The sequence below is a fragment of the Phycodurus eques genome, chromosome 1, assembly GCF_024500275.1.
Source record: "Phycodurus eques isolate BA_2022a chromosome 1, UOR_Pequ_1.1, whole genome shotgun sequence".
Taxonomy (NCBI): Eukaryota; Metazoa; Chordata; class Actinopteri; order Syngnathiformes; family Syngnathidae; genus Phycodurus; species Phycodurus eques.
Window position 1 is genome coordinate 27,147,670 of NC_084525.1, and position 16,892 is coordinate 27,164,561.

General features: G+C 38.3%; 1 protein-coding gene across 1 annotated transcript; it reads right to left on the reverse strand.

Moving 5' to 3' along the window:
• Positions 1-7,035: 7,035 nt before the first annotated feature.
• On the reverse strand, positions 7,036-15,528 carry slc48a1a (solute carrier family 48 member 1a). The gene is made up of 3 exons (XM_061685465.1): positions 14,614-15,528; positions 9,360-9,527; positions 7,036-9,285 (listed from the first exon to the last, which is right to left on the reverse strand). The coding sequence occupies exons 1-3, from the start codon at positions 14,741-14,743 to the stop codon at positions 9,149-9,151; spliced, it is 435 nt and encodes a 144-aa protein (XP_061541449.1). The 5' UTR covers positions 14,744-15,528; the 3' UTR covers positions 7,036-9,148.
• Positions 15,529-16,892: the final 1,364 nt, after the last annotated feature.

A 16,892-nucleotide genomic window follows, 5' to 3' on the forward strand; every position in this document is an offset into this window, starting at 1 on the left:
AATTTCACACTCTCCCATTTGCATCTTCATCAGCAGGGCCACTGAGGTGCCACAGTCCTAGCTCAGCAATCACACTTCCTTTGCTCAATATATATGGATCACAGGAAAATAGATCACAACACTTTTAGAAACCCTCTTTCTTTTCAAATAACCTTCAGGTGCAGCTTTAACTTTTGTCTTTCATGATTTCATTTAGGGGAAATCCGACTTTTTTTTTTTTTTTTTTTAAAGAGCTGTTAAGAAGATTTTTCAATAAAACCACAGTGTCCTCCTGTGGTTATGTTTGATCACTACAGCAATGTGATGTTTAAGAGGACAAACTCAATACTGTGATCTACTGAATACATTAAACTGCTGTATTTATAATATCAATATTAATAATGTTGGTAGTAGGTCAAATTAATTGCATTTGCGGGGGGGGCAACATCCCTAAAAACACACTAAGAGGGTCACCAAAGTCTGCAGTTCACATCCAGCTTCTGTCATCCCTGCGGGACTTTAAGCCACCGGAACATTTTAGCGGGAGATTGGAAGTAAATGCGGCATTTCTCAATTGACACTAAGCCGAATCATGCCAATGTACAGTTATTTCCCTGTCCATAGCTTACATCCAGTTCACATATACAGATATCACCAACAAGCCGAAATTAAAAGAGGGTCTCCCAAACAGCACATTTCAATTGACGCGGCATCACACAATAAATTCAGATACGTGAACAGGAAAGGATTTCATTCAATCATTGCACAAATAATCTGCGATCCACATCGGCGAGAGGAACGCACGATTCATTCATTTATTCATTCATTCATTTTACAGAAGAGCTACTGGATGCACGTGCGCCTCCATGGGAGCTGGTTCAGAATGTCTGACTGCATGTATGTGCCCACATTACTTAATGGTATGCGTGCGACAGAGGTATCGGCACGTTTGATAAATCCAGATTTATTTACTTACACACATTAAACATTTCAGTCCTATGAACGAACTTAGAACCTGTTTCACACACTCTTTGATAAATGAGGCCCCTGGAGCGGGCACTCCACCATTTTTGAATGAGGACCATGGCCTCAGATTTGGAGTTGCTGATTCTCATCCCAACTGCTTCTCTCTCAGCTGCAAACGACTTCCGTAAGAGTTTAAAATCGCTGCTTGATGAAGCCAACAGAACCACATCATCTGCAAAAATTAGAGACGCAATGCTGAGACCACCAAACAGGACCCCTTCAACACCTCGACTGCTCCTAGAACTTCTGCCAATAAAAGTTATGAACAGAATACAATACAGAATTACAAAGGGCAGTCTTGGCGGAGTCCAACCCTAAATGAAAGGGAATCGGAATTAGTGCCGGCAATATGGACCAAACTCTGACACCCGTCATAAAGGGACCGAACAGGGGTCAGGTATCACATACTCCCGGAGCACCTCCCACAGGACTCCCCGAGGTACACGGTCGAACACCTTCTCTATGTCCACAAAGCTGGTTGGGCGAACTCCCATGCACTCTCGAGGGCCCTGCCGAGGGTGTAGAGCCGGTCCACTGCTCCACATCCAGGACTAAACTTCCCTGACTCCCTTTTCTCCAGAACCCCAGAACTGACCTTATACCGCCAGGGAGACTGAGGATTGTGATCCGCCTGTAGTTGGAACACACTCAAAAAAGTGGTGGTGTTTCTGACAACCCAGAAGTAGTAGGAGTACTAGGTAAAATTAAATGCAATTTTGGTGGCTTAACATACTTAAAGCAACGAAAGTACCAAATTTGACATCCTTCACTAGCATTTTCGTGTAATCTTGCCATCACACTGTAGGTTCTATCCAATAAAGAGACAGGAGCTCAAACAGCCTTGATGCTCTGTTTAATGAGTCGATGGGATAATAAAAGCCCACACTCACACTGCAAACAGACTGGACATTGTTTATTTATGCTTTTATCAGCTTTGGGAATGAAATTTTTAATTATGCCGTTACTCCCATCCATCTTTTTCTTCTGTACTGCTATTTTGTGCTGGGTCACTATGGAGACGGCGTGCATCCCATCTGACATGAGGATGAGAGGCGCGGCATACTGACTGATCACACATCTTTCACAAGACTGACATGCAACCATTCACAGTCTCACCTATGAACAATTTAAACTAGTGTTCATTTAACCAAACATACATCTTTTTGTGAGCATCAAATACAATTTAGTCTTCAGTCAAATTAAATTACTGTAATTTTCGAGCCATGGGAGAATCTAACATGATTTAAATAAACTTTTAAGACAATGCATAGCTTTTTCAAACTGAAAATGTGGGTTTGTAAACATCAAAGATACAGTAATTTCAAACAATTGACAAATGTAACATTTTTGTTATCACCTGAGACATATGTGAGTCTTTGATGAAACCCAATTACATGTTATTGAACACAGCACAATTTATTGCGTTGGACAAATGTAAAACATCCAAAAGACAATGTATTCTTCAATGAGAATGTTTTTGTAAACATCCCAAATCATTTAGTCTTTAACGGTTTGAACATGTTTTGTAAATTTTGAATAGAAAGCCGAAGTTGTATCTGATGTTGACACAATACTGTAAAGACATAATTAAGCTACAAATATATATATATATATATATGTTGACTCAATTAATTTCCCTTGACCTACTGGAAGGAGACAACATAAATGAATACTTGCAGGCGTCAAAATGGCCTTGTAAACACACAAATATGCTGACACGGCACAATTAAGATTTGTGACCTCATGGCTTCAACGTGCTTGCTTAAGTCACTCCCCAACACCAAATGTCGGTCCTTAAAATACATGTGCAAAGAATTGAATGCAGCTGCTTTATCAATGTTTATTTAGATTTATATGTCATTTTGGGACATCCTTATCCTGTCAAGATGAGAAAATGATCATTCATTTAGCTTCCCGAGGGTACTCCGCATTTGAATCTTAACAACAAAATGGTTAGAGATGCTTCCTGCGCCCATCATCATGCAAGCCCCAAATGACAAGCCCCCATGACTCAACAAGGAGATACCCTCCGATACCACACCATTAGTCTCACTAATAGTAGTGAACCACCAGGCATGTCAGTGAATTCAACACATAAATCTCAAAGCTGAAATTACTAAAGGCGACCGTGTTAGTTAAACCATCACATTGATGAATGTGCAAGCGATATATATATATATATATATATATATATATATATATATATATATATATATATATATATATAATGTAAAAACCCAAAATTTAATGAAGTTGGGGTAAAATATAAATAAAAACAAAATACAATGATTTTCAAATCCTTTGCAACGTATATTAAATTGAATGCACTACCGTGCAAGATATTTAATCTTCAAATGGATAAACAAGTATTTTTTTGAGCAAATATTCACTCATTTAAATTTGTTGCCTGCAGCACGTTCTAAAAAAAGCTGGGACAGGGGCATGTTTATCACTGTGTTACATCAAGTTTCCTTTTAAGAACACTCGGTAAGCGTTTGGGAACTAAGGACACTAACTGTTGAGCTTTGTCGGTCGGTCAAATTCTTCCCCATTCTTGCTTGAGGTACAACTTCAGTTTTTCAACAGTCCGGGGTTGTTTTTGTTGTATTTTGCGCTTTTCAATGGGAGAACGGTCTGGACTGCTGGAAGACCAGTCTAGTACTCATACTCTTTTACTACGAAGCCACGCTGTTGTAACACGTGGAGAATGTGGCTTTGCAATGTCTTGCTGAAATCAGCAGAGATGTCCCCGAAAAAGACATTCATTGCTGCTGCTTCAAAACCTGGCTATATCTTTCAGCATTCATGCTACCTTCACAGATGAACTTGGACTTTGCGTTGAAAGTAATTCGGATGATCCTTTTCCTCTTTGGCCCGGACAACACGACGTCCATGATTTCCAAAAACAAATTGAAATGTGGACTCGTCAGACCACAGCACACTTTTCCACTTTGCGTCAGTCCATCTTAGATGAGCTCAGGCCCAGAGAAGCCGGCAGAATTTCTGGGTCTTGTTGGTATATAGCTTTCACCTTGCATGACAGAGTTTTAACTTGCATACAGTATGTAGATGTAGCGACAAACTGTCTTAACTGACAATGGCTTTCTGAAGTGTTTCTGAGCCCACGTAGCAATATCCTTGACAAAATGATGCCGGTTTTTAATGCAGTGCCACCTGAGGGATCGTAGGTCACAGGCATTCAATATTGGTTTTCAGCCTTGACGCTTACGTGCAGAGATTTCTCTCGATTCTCTGAATTCTTTGACGATATTATGGACCGTATATGATGAAATCCCTAAATTCCTTGTAATTGTAAATTGAGAAAAGTTGCTCTTAAACTGTTGGACTAAACGCTCACACAGTTTTTTACATAGTGGAGAACCTCACTCCATCCTTGCTTGTCAAGAACTGAGCCTTTCGGGGATGCTCCTTTTATACCCAGTCATGACACTCACCTGTTTCCAATGAACTTAACCTGCTCACCTGTGGAATGTTCCAAACAAGCATTTTTTGAGCAATGCTCAATTTTCCCAGTCTTTTGTTGCCCCTGTACCAGGCTCTTTGGAATGTGTTGCAGGCATCAGATTAAATATAATAATCATGATAATAATAATGTGTTTTTTATAGTGTATTCAATTGAATATAGATTGTCCAGGATTTGCAAATTATTATATTCTGTTCTTATTTATGGCTCACACAACATGCCAACGTCACTGGAATTGGCGTTTGTAGAGTCACTACACAGCGTAAACAATTTTATGATTTTATTTATTATTTTGATGATTTTAGTTTACAGCTTATGCAAACTCACATTTTACAAACTTCCAGAAATTTGAAAGTTACATAAGAAACACTCGAAATGATTTTAATATGAAAATGAGGTTAGAATTGGCCTTCTGAAAAGTGTTTTCTTGTCTTGTCTGTATAATTTATGAGTTTCACTTTTGGAATTCAAAGCTGTAATACAATGACCTCTCCTACATATAGTATTGTAATTTATTGAGATACACCTGTATGTTGTAGTACCGAGACTGATATGTACGCAACAAATCTGATTCCATAGAGAGGCAGCACGGTGCTAAAGGGCATTCAGATGGACAGAAAATACAAGAGAAAAAATAGAAGCTAGGCTAAGTATTAGCTTAACTGTAACTACATGGCAGTTGCAAACTCTTCTTGTCATTTTTATTGTGGTAAATGACAAACAACACTCAACACAACCATTTGCTCGTCTTTCTCCTCTTCAGGTCGCTTCCTAATTGGCTATCTTTCCGATATGTCACAATTCTAGAGTCTGTGGCTGGGCCAAGCTCTGTGTCGAAAGATTTGCAATCAAATAGTTACATTTTAACATTTCCGATTGTCAGCCCAACCATTTTCCAAGCAAAGGGGGGAGGAAGTATCACTCTTAATACACCTCATACCACAGGATAATCACTCAGGGTAATCTTTCCGAGACATAGGGCCTTTGCTGATTTTGATTGGAACGAAGGGAAAATGCTCAATTTGGACCGATTGTCGGGTTTATGTAGCCCCCGATTGTCGGTGTGTATGAAGCTAATTCTAACGCTAATTCCCCCCATTATTCTTCCAGATTATGTAAGCAAGTCACATTTTCAATAACAATATTTCCCTAAATATGATGTGCATCTCCGAATGAGTGCTCAGAGAAAGAGTAGCAGATGATGGAATTAAACAGTTGCTCACGCGTCCATTCGCGTGATGAGCGACTCTTGTGGAGACACAAATCCAAGCTGATGGCCGCAGAAGCCTTGTAATCACTTGTGAAGCCAATTTGCTGCTGAGAGTAGGCGCCGCATAGCAGCAGATGTTGCCAGAATACTTTAAAATGATTTGTTAATAGTTTCATAAATCACTCCGGTGGCCCAGTTAGGCTGCTGCCAGGCTACAAGCCGCCTAAGCTCTTTCCAAATGAGACATAAGTAGAAGGGCACTCATTAAAGTGCAGACTTTCAAAAGGGCGGACTTTTGGTTGAACAGTTGACAATGGCTAAAATAAAATGCATTTGATTGTATGAACATTTTGTGCCGAATGACAGTTTGTGCCATCAGCGTCGTGTGCGCTGACAATAAGGAAGTAGTCTTACATGTCAATGGACAGCCTTTAATGTGAAGACGTACGCAAACACAAAAAGCCTGTTAACAGCCAATTAACTACCAGTGTTAAAATGCAACACAATTTATCAAGAAAACAAGCCTGTCTGGGATCAATGTGCATGCAAAAATTGTTTAAAAAAATAATAAACAGTTCAAGTCTGGTAAAGCAAAATGTTAAAGATTTAAAATTATACTGTATAATTACTATTTTAATCTTATACTGTGACATAAGGTTGTGTTCAAAAAACATTGTTTCCTCCATAATGCCATTGATGTGAATAATGAAAAACAAAATTCCCTAAACCTCTTGCAGTCTTTTGCTGATTTCTTGTCATTTCCAACAAAAAGGTACGCATTCAACAAAAGAATAAGTTCAGGCTTAACGGTATACTAGAATGGAATAAATATCATAGAATAAATATCACTGTTAAAGACAGTGATATTATAAGGTAGTTAGTCATAAACTAAAAAAAAACAAAAAATATATATATTTTACTATACAAATATTCAGAGGGAACGTGTGTATATATATATATATATATATATATATATATATATATGACAAATATATAAATTACTGTACATTCAGTGAATCAAAGACATCAAGCCAATTACATGCTCAACAGTACATGCTTGTACAGTGTTGGAAGTAAACTACTATAAATATACACTGTACAGTTAAGGAGTACTATATTAGCTTCTACGTCACTACAATACACTGAACTAAACACGTAATGATAATAAATATAACACGTAATAAATATCCACGCATATGTTGTAGACATGCACAGAAAATAATGTGTAGAATTTGTCCAACACGATCCAAGAACACTACTAATTACACTTAACTTACAAACCACTACAGTGAAGAACACCTCAACCTGAGCTACAGAAAAATGCATTAAACCTTGATGAGGAGCTAAATCACTTTATTGTTAGTGAGAGAACATACATGGAATTAAGTAATGCACCTTTACATGCATGTGTACACAGGGGGGCTTATACTACTTCACAAAAACACAAATATATTTTAAAAGACATCTTCCAGCTCTCATCTTTAGACGCACACGAATAGCAGACAAAAACAAATAGTATGGAAGTTGCGTTTAAAAACAATGGCGTCAATGTTAAAGTGCTTTCAGCATTCATCAAAGTCTTTACATGAGAAATGTGAGTGTGGGTCTCCCCCTGGTGGGGCTTTACAAGAACTTGCACAGTGCAGCTCTGGTCACATGAAACAAGAGGGGTGCAAACAGATACATGAAATCTTGGGAGTATGTTAACAATTGCCAAAGAGAAAGAAACATACAAAAAGTGTATGAAAGACGATCAGGGTCACATTTGAATGCAATAAGAAAGACAACAAATGGGTTTTGTGTTTGAGAAGACTAAAATGCATGATTCTATAACAATCCAACACAATAATCAATATTATGATTAAAAACAATGGGGTTCTTGCAAGGAATATGTACTACTTATCTGACTTTGAATCTCAAACCTCGACACTGCCCTCTTGTGTGAGATTGCGCAAAATGAGCATGGCTCTTTGCTTTGACCATACCAGTAATCATTGAAAAATGTGAAGCCCTACAATTGAGATGAAGCATAGCATAGAAAACTGCAAGGCAATGAGCAGAGACCAAGACTTTGTTAATACAGACCGACAAAATGTATGTGCACATGCCAGACCAGTTGTCGGCGATCTCACCATGTAAAGCTACACTACACAAATGCACACCAACTGTGTGTCCTCACAGGTCTTATCCAAAAGTGTCATTTAGCAAGCTTTTCCTCAACATGCGGTGGCTTAAAATATCTAAGGCTGAATTGACATTGGTAATCTCCAATTCCTATTTAATGCATCTCTGCTTTTTTTGACTGTTTATTTCCAACTGACATATCCAATATGGCTATGTTTACATACACACCCAAATTGCACGTATGTACCCCCACAAACCTGAACAGCAGGCAGTAAATACTAAAGCATCATAGATAATTACAAATATTAAGCATAGTTGGGCCAGTCCGCCGTTGGCTATTATTTTCCTTATGTAATCAACACATCTCTGCTGATGCATATTTACAATATATTTAATGGTCTATGCTTTAGCTTTAGTTTGCAGTGGGTGTTTGAGTGGTCATGACCGACTTGCATTTCCAGGGTATCAGATTTTTATACACATTTGGAAGAGGAGCAATCTGATTCCAAGCTTTACGATGCCATGACACATATTGTCCTAATATAATCTTGCCGCTTGAAACCAAAAAAAAATGGGAATTGTGTCACTTTGAACCATGCAGTGTAAACCCAGACTAAGTCATATGACTCTGATGGACACATTAGCAGTGAAGTACATGTACAGACGTAGCATTTTTAAAACAAACAGTCCTTGTGGGGCAGCATTTTCGTTTTGGCTGTGATGATGCAATAGTGACACATTGTCAGTGTTAAAATACTGTTATTGCATAAAAACACAGGCAAAACAACACCGATGATGGTTTTCTGAAAACAGCACCGCACAGCACAGCAAAAAAAGATTCATGGTGGCAGCACATTATGAAAGTTCTGTCGTTGTTGTTTTGTCCTGCATGTCTACACTGAACACTTAAAGTGGACCTTTGACTTTTTAATTGCTTGTATCCAAATAGTTCTGTCTCTGGGATTCCTGCCTGTTTTAACTGTTTTCAGTTCTCGGCCTCATTCATTCACTGCCAATCCTCCATGTTAACATGGGTATTTGAATTCAACAGCCGTCAATGGCAATGACAGCCATCACACAGTTAAGACAGCCCCTTGGTTTTTCATAGAAGGGCGCAATGTATTTATCTGATTAAATGCAAGCTCAGATGGTGATTTAAAAAGTGTAGCTTTGAGGTTGAGACATAACACCCGAGAAGAATACTAGAGTAACAGTTTACAATATAAACACAATGACACCTGGTGGTCACCTACACAAGTCCTCTTGGTTCCGAAGAAGGTCTTCCAGGCCCGAGCCACAGAGCCCTCAAAGTATGTTGCGTTCAACTAAAAATCGCTGAGGATGCTGATGTCTGCAAACTCCTGCCGATATCGGTACGAGTACAGAACCAAGAGAGAGGACCACTTGAAGGTCATAAAACTCCACACGCATGACAGATAAAGACTCCTCGGATCCGTCAGAGCTGCGACACACAAACAAAATATTATTTCCCGACTTCTTGCCCTTAACATAAGCATTAGCGTGAGAGGCGCTTACATTGCTTCTGTGTGATGGCCAGCGTCAAGAAGGTAATAAAGGCAGTCACAGCAAGGATGCAAAAGAGCACACCAACACCGATGAATAGCTTGAGGCCTTTGAGCCATGTGCGCCAGTAGTCCTGAAGGTACATGACGTGTGTCACCAAAGCCCACAGCGCCAGCACGCCTGTCAAACAAACAACAGACATTGAATTAAAATATTGCAAAACAGCCCGCTACATCACATTTAAAATGGCATTTTTTTCCCATTTATCTGTTACCGTATTGCACCACCAGTGAATCCCACTATATTGCTGTTCATCATTCATACCCCCACTATGTCAGATTTTTAAGCAATCATATTTTATGAGTTTTTACAGGATACAAGCATGTTGTCGGCAGAGTTGCGCGCCTTCAGTGTGGCACCATTTTGTGCCGCAACATGCCAGGCAGCATTGAAGTCTACTGGAAGAGATGCAGCATAATTCACAGAAAGGAGGAGCAGATGCCCCTTCAGTGCGGTATTAATATTTTTTGTTTCCACAGAGCAGAGAGAATATACAGTGGGTACGGAGAGTATTCAGACCCCCTTAAATTTTTCACTCTTTGTTATATTGCAGCCATTTGCTAAAATCATGTTATTTTTCCCCTCATTAATGTACACACAGCACACCATATTGACAGAAAACCAGGGGTGGAAAAACTGCATCATTCCCATCATTTTGTTTTGTCAAAATGGGTGCTGTGTCTACATTAATGAGGGGAAAAAATTAACTTAACTGATTTTATACAAATGGCTGCAATAAAACCAAGAGTGAAAAACTTAAGGGGGTCTGAATACTTGCCGTACCCCATGTATGCCTGTGAGTAATGTTGTATGCTTAGTTTGTATGTGTTGCTGCTTTTGTAGATATTTTACTGTACAAATATTCATAGGCAACATATATACATGACAAATATATCAATTACTGTACATTCAGTGAATCAAAGGCATCAAGCTAATTACATGCTAATCACTACATGATTGTGCAGTGTTGGAGGAAGCAAAGCCTGTGCAGTGTTGAAGTAAACCACTACTACAAATATACACTGTTCAGTAACGGAGTACTATATTAGCCTCTACGTCACTACAATATACTGAACTAAACACGTAATGATGTAACCTTAAAGCAAGTGGAAATATCCGTGTATTCTTATAACAAAACAAAATAAATTCCACATTATTAGTGTGATTGTACAATGTTTTAACTAAATCATTCTGACAGAAATAATAATTTTCCTAGTAATACATTTTTACAATTATGTACTGTATTACAAAAGGTCCCTCTGCTGGTTACTTTTAATATTACAGTTGATTCACTGTATATTACAGAACAACAACATCGCAGCAGACCGTCGGACAGCTCTAGGTAGGGTTCTGGTCGTCCCAAACATCTTTCATTTAATGATTATGGACGCCATTGTGCTCTTAGGAACCTTAAGTGTAGCAGAATATTTTTTGTAACCTTGGCCAGATCTGTGCCTTGCCACCATTTTGTCTCTGAGCTCTTCAGGCAGTTCCTTTGACCTCATGATTGTTATTTGCTCTGACATGCACTGTGAGCTGTAAGGTCTTATATCGGCATGTGTGTGGCTTTCCTAATCAAGGCCAATCAGTATAATCAAACACAGCTGGACTCCAATGAAGGTGTAGAACCATCTCAAGGATGATCAGAAGAAATGGACAGCACCCGAGTTAAATATATGAGTGTCAAAGGGTCAAAACACTTACGGCTGTGTGATATTTAAGTTTTTCTCTTTTAATAAATCTGCAAAAAATTCAACATTTCTGTTTTTTTTTCTGTCAATATGGGGTGCTGTGTGTACATTAATGAGGAAAAAAATAACTAAAATGAATTTAGCAAATGGGTGCAATATAACAAAGAGTGAAAAATTTAAGGGGGTCTGAATATTTTCCGTACCTACTGTACATCGCAATGACGTTGCTCAGACAAAATATCGTACAGCCCTACCTGGTACACACAAGGATTTTTCTAATCTTAAAATATTTTGTATCTGTTCTACGCATGAATATAAAAGGCATTTAACAGTTTTGGTCGTACTGTGTGTGGTGTGCTCCAATAATTTCATCACAGAACAGTAGACGAAAAGATTCTGTTCCACCACCAATCTCGAATCTAGTCCGCCAAGACCAAAATCTCACGTGATCAAATGTGATCTAACAAATACAAAGAAGAAGAAACTTACCAACACCACATAAAAGAGGCAACTCGAGGGCTTTGGGAATTTTTTATTTTTAACAGGAAAATCTTAAAAAAAAAAAAAAAAAGGCTATGGAAAAACTTGGCAGAGATGTGAAATAAGCAGCCTTGGGAATCCCACAGCTCCATGAACTGGGCATCCATTTCTGAGGTCCACCGGACTTTGTGTTTCAGATGTGTAAACCATGTTATTTTACTGGTATGCTATTATTTTGAAGGCCTGATTTTACAGGCTACCAGGTATGTTTGAGAGGCAGGAGTGTTGTAGAATAGTGATGTCATCAATATAGACTTGCGCTGGAAAATACACTTATGCAAAATACGACATCGGGTAGGAACTGTATTTATTTACAACTGTTTCCTTGTTCCTCATTCAGGTCGCTTCTTGATTGGCTACATTCACAATTCACATAGTCATGACGCAGGAGTTGACGGCTTTCCCCAGATCCATTAAGATTTTTGGTCGTAAATATTTAACACGTTCAGCATCTAATACCGTTGGCACCAACCCGTTTCAGACCCTATTACTGGGACAAATTCACTCTGAACACACCTCAGACAAAAGGATTATCTTATAAGACATGATTTTTTCATCCTTGGTCAAGAAAGGGTAACAAAAACAGCCCGATTATCTTTGTGTGTACCGGACCTTCATCTTCCATTTCTTGACATCTAGGAAAGACTTTAAATAGTGTATTTTAATATGTTTAAGTGTGTTTAAATTGTGTGGGAGGGGTAAAAGATGACTAGTTCAGGGTGTAACCCCGCCTCTCGCCCAGAATCGGCTGGGATAGGCTCCAGCATGCCTGTTTAAGCAGTACGGAAATCAATGTATGGGTTGTATATGGTCTCTATATCACGGAAATACATCGAGGGTGGGTCTATACCGTATCCCTTGCGATCAAGATGGGTTCACTAAACTGCAGAGTGTACTTGGTGTCTCATGCAATGCATCATAATCATGATATCTTCGAAACATATTATTAACATTAGTTCTGAGGCGTTTTGCAACTTATTTTTCCAGGCCAGTTTCCCTAGATTCTTGACATTTCGCTGCATTTCCCATAAAAGAAGAAGAATCACCTTTTATTGTCAGGAACATGCATGCACACGAAATTTGTTCTCTACATTTAACACATCACAGTGAACACATAAACATCTGTTTTATAATTTCTTTGAAAGTCCAGTGTCACTTGACATTAATTGTAATATACTGGTAATGCAGTTTATTTTGTATAATGGCTTTTGACCAAAAAACAATCAACCTCCTCCATAGACAAATCAACCCCGATGTAAATTCCACCCAATAATTCTGCTTTACAGATGCCATGCTAGCCATACAGGCATTTTGTGCAAAGATGGTGGGATAGTGACGGTAAAGATAGATGCCATAGTAAAGGTAATCACAGCCATCTCACAGCACCACCTGTTTTTTTCCCTATGAGGAAAAACAAAAGACGACGTTGGTTTATTTAAACTGGATTACATGGAGGGCAATTTATTTAGGCACGACAACTATGACAGATGACGTCTATATTTGAATAGGAAAGTGACAAGTGGCCACGATCTTTGTGGAATTTTTCAAAACATGGAATGAGCTTCAAATGCCTCTAAAATCCTGTGTAACGAATACATTTTTGAAAAACAATTGATTCTTAAAGTGCATGACCGACTCTACTGCCGACACTACTATTCTCAGACATAACGTTCCATTTGTGTTATTCAAATTTAGTTTTTAGGGCAAGTGACGCCATTTGGAACGTTGCATTAATTTTGACTCATTAACTTGGAGAACCCCTCGGAATCTCTGAGCTTATTGGTGGATATTTTAAACTGAAACTTGTCATCCAGTCAGAGAAGGGGTTCTCCGAGTAGCACGCAAACAAAAAGGTTGAGATGTTATGAATCCCACTGCAATATGATCGGCTGCTGCATCCAGGCATGACGCGCCATGGGCAATGCAGATGATTTGAGATGACCATTCCAAATATGTACTACTACTACTACTAATAATAATAATAATAATCCATCCATTTTCTACACGGCTTATCCTCACTAGGGTTGTGGGTATGGTGGAGCCTATCAACAGCGGGCAGGAGGCGGGGTACACCCTGAACTGGTTGGTTGCCAGCCAATCACAGTAATAATAATAATATGTATGTATGTATTGTACAATATAAAATCAATCAAGTTGGTTTGGGTTAAAGTTAGGTTTAGTGGGATTTATAGTAGCGCCACCACAGTGAAGTCAGATACTGCCTTTCCTGTCAAGATGCAGTAGGGCGTGTCTTACTAAAATGCAGCAGCCAATCATGTTGAAATGGGCATGTCCTGCCTAGAACTCGGTGGGATATCTTGAAGATATATTGAGAAATAACAATAATAATTTTTCTTTAAAACAGATTTTCTATAGACGACATCACACAAAAATATTCCCCTAACAGGCCAGTTTTTCCCAACACGCAAAAAAATCTATTTCTACAGAACCCAGATTTATCTGATTTAAAAATTCTTGCTACATTATACTCAGGTTCAAGGTGCCATTCCTACCAGACCCAACCTTTTGATAGACTGAAAGAAATAAATCACACATTTAATAGGAGAATTTGTAACGGCACCTGCACCGCAAAGGGAATACATAGCATTGTTTTTTTTATTGTTAAAGATATGCCTAAACTCCTGTAATGTACAATATAACCAGAGTACACAAGTCATGCTGTGACGAATGAGATTGTGATCAAAACAATAATATTATACAACAAACATGGCGGTTTCGAACAGCTGCACTTCATCTTCAAAGACAAAACTAGCTTATAGGTACCCAGATGTACATTTGTACTTTGTTGTCCTTAACTGAAGTATTCGTTAACATGTACTTCGGTGAAGACACATTTTAGGAAGTTGGGTTTTAGCTTTGGCACGGATTATTTGTTTGCCATAAACAGACCAAACCAAAATCAAAACAACACCTTACTACATTCACGTCTGTCAAGTAAATACACGTTTACGTACCTGAGAGACCTCCCATGGCCGCTGTCCATGGCTGATGATAAACGATATTCCACACCAAAAAAGCCGAAAGTCCAACCAAGGCACCAAAGCTAGCATAGCCAATGCTAATATATATCCTTCTGATCGCCATGTCGAAGTCGAACGACCGCCTCGGACGGGTGCGTTTACAAATAATGCAGTGTTTATTTTTTTTTTTAAAAACAACTCTGCTCAGTCAGCTACGTAGTCAGCTTATCGCCACATTATGTAAATCGATAGCCCTGATGCTAACGACGGGGATCGGTGAATAACATTAATACAGCCTCGGGAGAACAGCCAGAGAAAGCCGATTTTTGTTATGGTCAACGAAGATAACGATTAAAAAGTGCCAAATAATCGCCAAAATCGCGTCTTGGAATTTCACGCAATTACAAAAAGCGAGCAACAACACAGCTAGATTACTGTTTTCTTTTTTTTTCGGTTGCCACCACAAAGATGATACACTAACACCAAGAGAGAAATCCTCTCTGCAGTCCTCCAACACGTAAAGGTAAAATAAACTACTTCAACTGTTGCCGGTTCACGTCAGTGTCCTGACAAACACATAAAACCGCATGTTCCATAATATTGTGTTGCTGCATTTATAAACCCTACAACGTTTTAAAATCAATTTACGGTGGTATGTAACTTTCTTAGACATAAAGTGCACAATGTGACAGTTCTTACCTACAGTTGTCTAGAACTGGAAGTCGTAGTACAGATACTTTGAAAAAAGAAGAAAGTTAAATATAGATGATCTGCTTTAAGTAAAAAAGTAGCCCAATTACTAACATACATAGAAATGAAATTAAGTACAAAAGTAAACATGGATTTTTGTTGTCAATTATACAATGATAACTTGTTTAGCACAACAAAAAATAACTTCTCTGCACACAAAATACTTGACCCTTTTTTTTTTTTACTTTAATCATGCAAGCACTTGGGGGGGGGGGGGGGGGGGGGACTAGAGAGCATTTGCTAATGCTTTTATCCCATTAAAACGTGTTCCCATACCTTTGTTGATGTTGTGAAGTGACTCATAAAAAAAGCTAAATTAGCTAATGATTACAACTACACTTTACCTGTTTTTTTTTGTTTTTTTTTTAGATTGGATGCTAAAAACTCATGATTTGTACAAGATAAAACATTAGCCATACTTTATTATTAGACCAACAGCATCAAATAATTCTCTTTAATAAGGTCATGGATGGGGAATAGTTTGCTTCTCCGAATCTGCTGTGTTGTACTTGAAAAATCGGGATAGGCATGGAGAAAGGATTTCCTGTAATCCCTCTTTATAGCGTCATTGGGAAACCCCCTCGATCAGACGACATTTAATTTTGTTCGATTTAAATTTTCTGAACGATGGCTGCACTGCTTTGAAGTTTTCGATCAGAAAAAAACATCAAGGATTTAGCCAAAGGTAAGTAAGTATCTGTCAGATACTTTGAAGAAGTGTTAGTTAAAGTACTAAGGTACCTGTATGAACAATTTGACCTAATTTGGTGCATACTTAACGATTTTTGCGTTCGTCAAAATTAGTTGTCAACTTGTGAATGGCAGCCATATTGCATGTGCAAATGCAGACGTGATCGTTTAATAAGAAACATCCATGCATTTTTCTACCAAAGAATCAAGGTGTCAGTCAGACATTTCTAATAATTTACACTGATTTCTGGATACGCCAATTTGGGCCAATTGGCCCAAAGTGAAAGTGGCAAAAAATTCTTAATCCTTATCCGATGCTTACAAACTAGGGCTCATTTTATGCGTGTGTCACTCTATCCAATGATATATTCTATTTTGATAAAGTTATTTTGAAATTTTTAGTAACATACCTAAACACAGTGCAACATAAATCAACAACAAATGTGACGGTTAAATAAGGTACATATTCCACGAACCAGTGGTAACATACACAGAAACAACAATTACAATTAAGGTAAGAATAAGGATGTTAATTATTGCAACAAAAACAATCCACATTGCATTGTGGGAATCACGTGGCTTATTGTCATGTATGCTTATTTACGTTAGCATTAGCAGCTTGTGAGCGACCATGCAAATAGTTTCACAGCGTGTTTGCATTGTTTGGGCTTCCTGTTCATTAGAGTTGTTTAGTCACTGTTGTGTTCTTAAGAATCGGGCTTGTATTTCTTTTTTTTAATTCACTTTATTTACCAATCAGCACACAGCTAACATCTATTCGACATGAAGCTACATTCTTCTTCGTGTCGTTTTCTTCTTTGCCTCCTATCAAT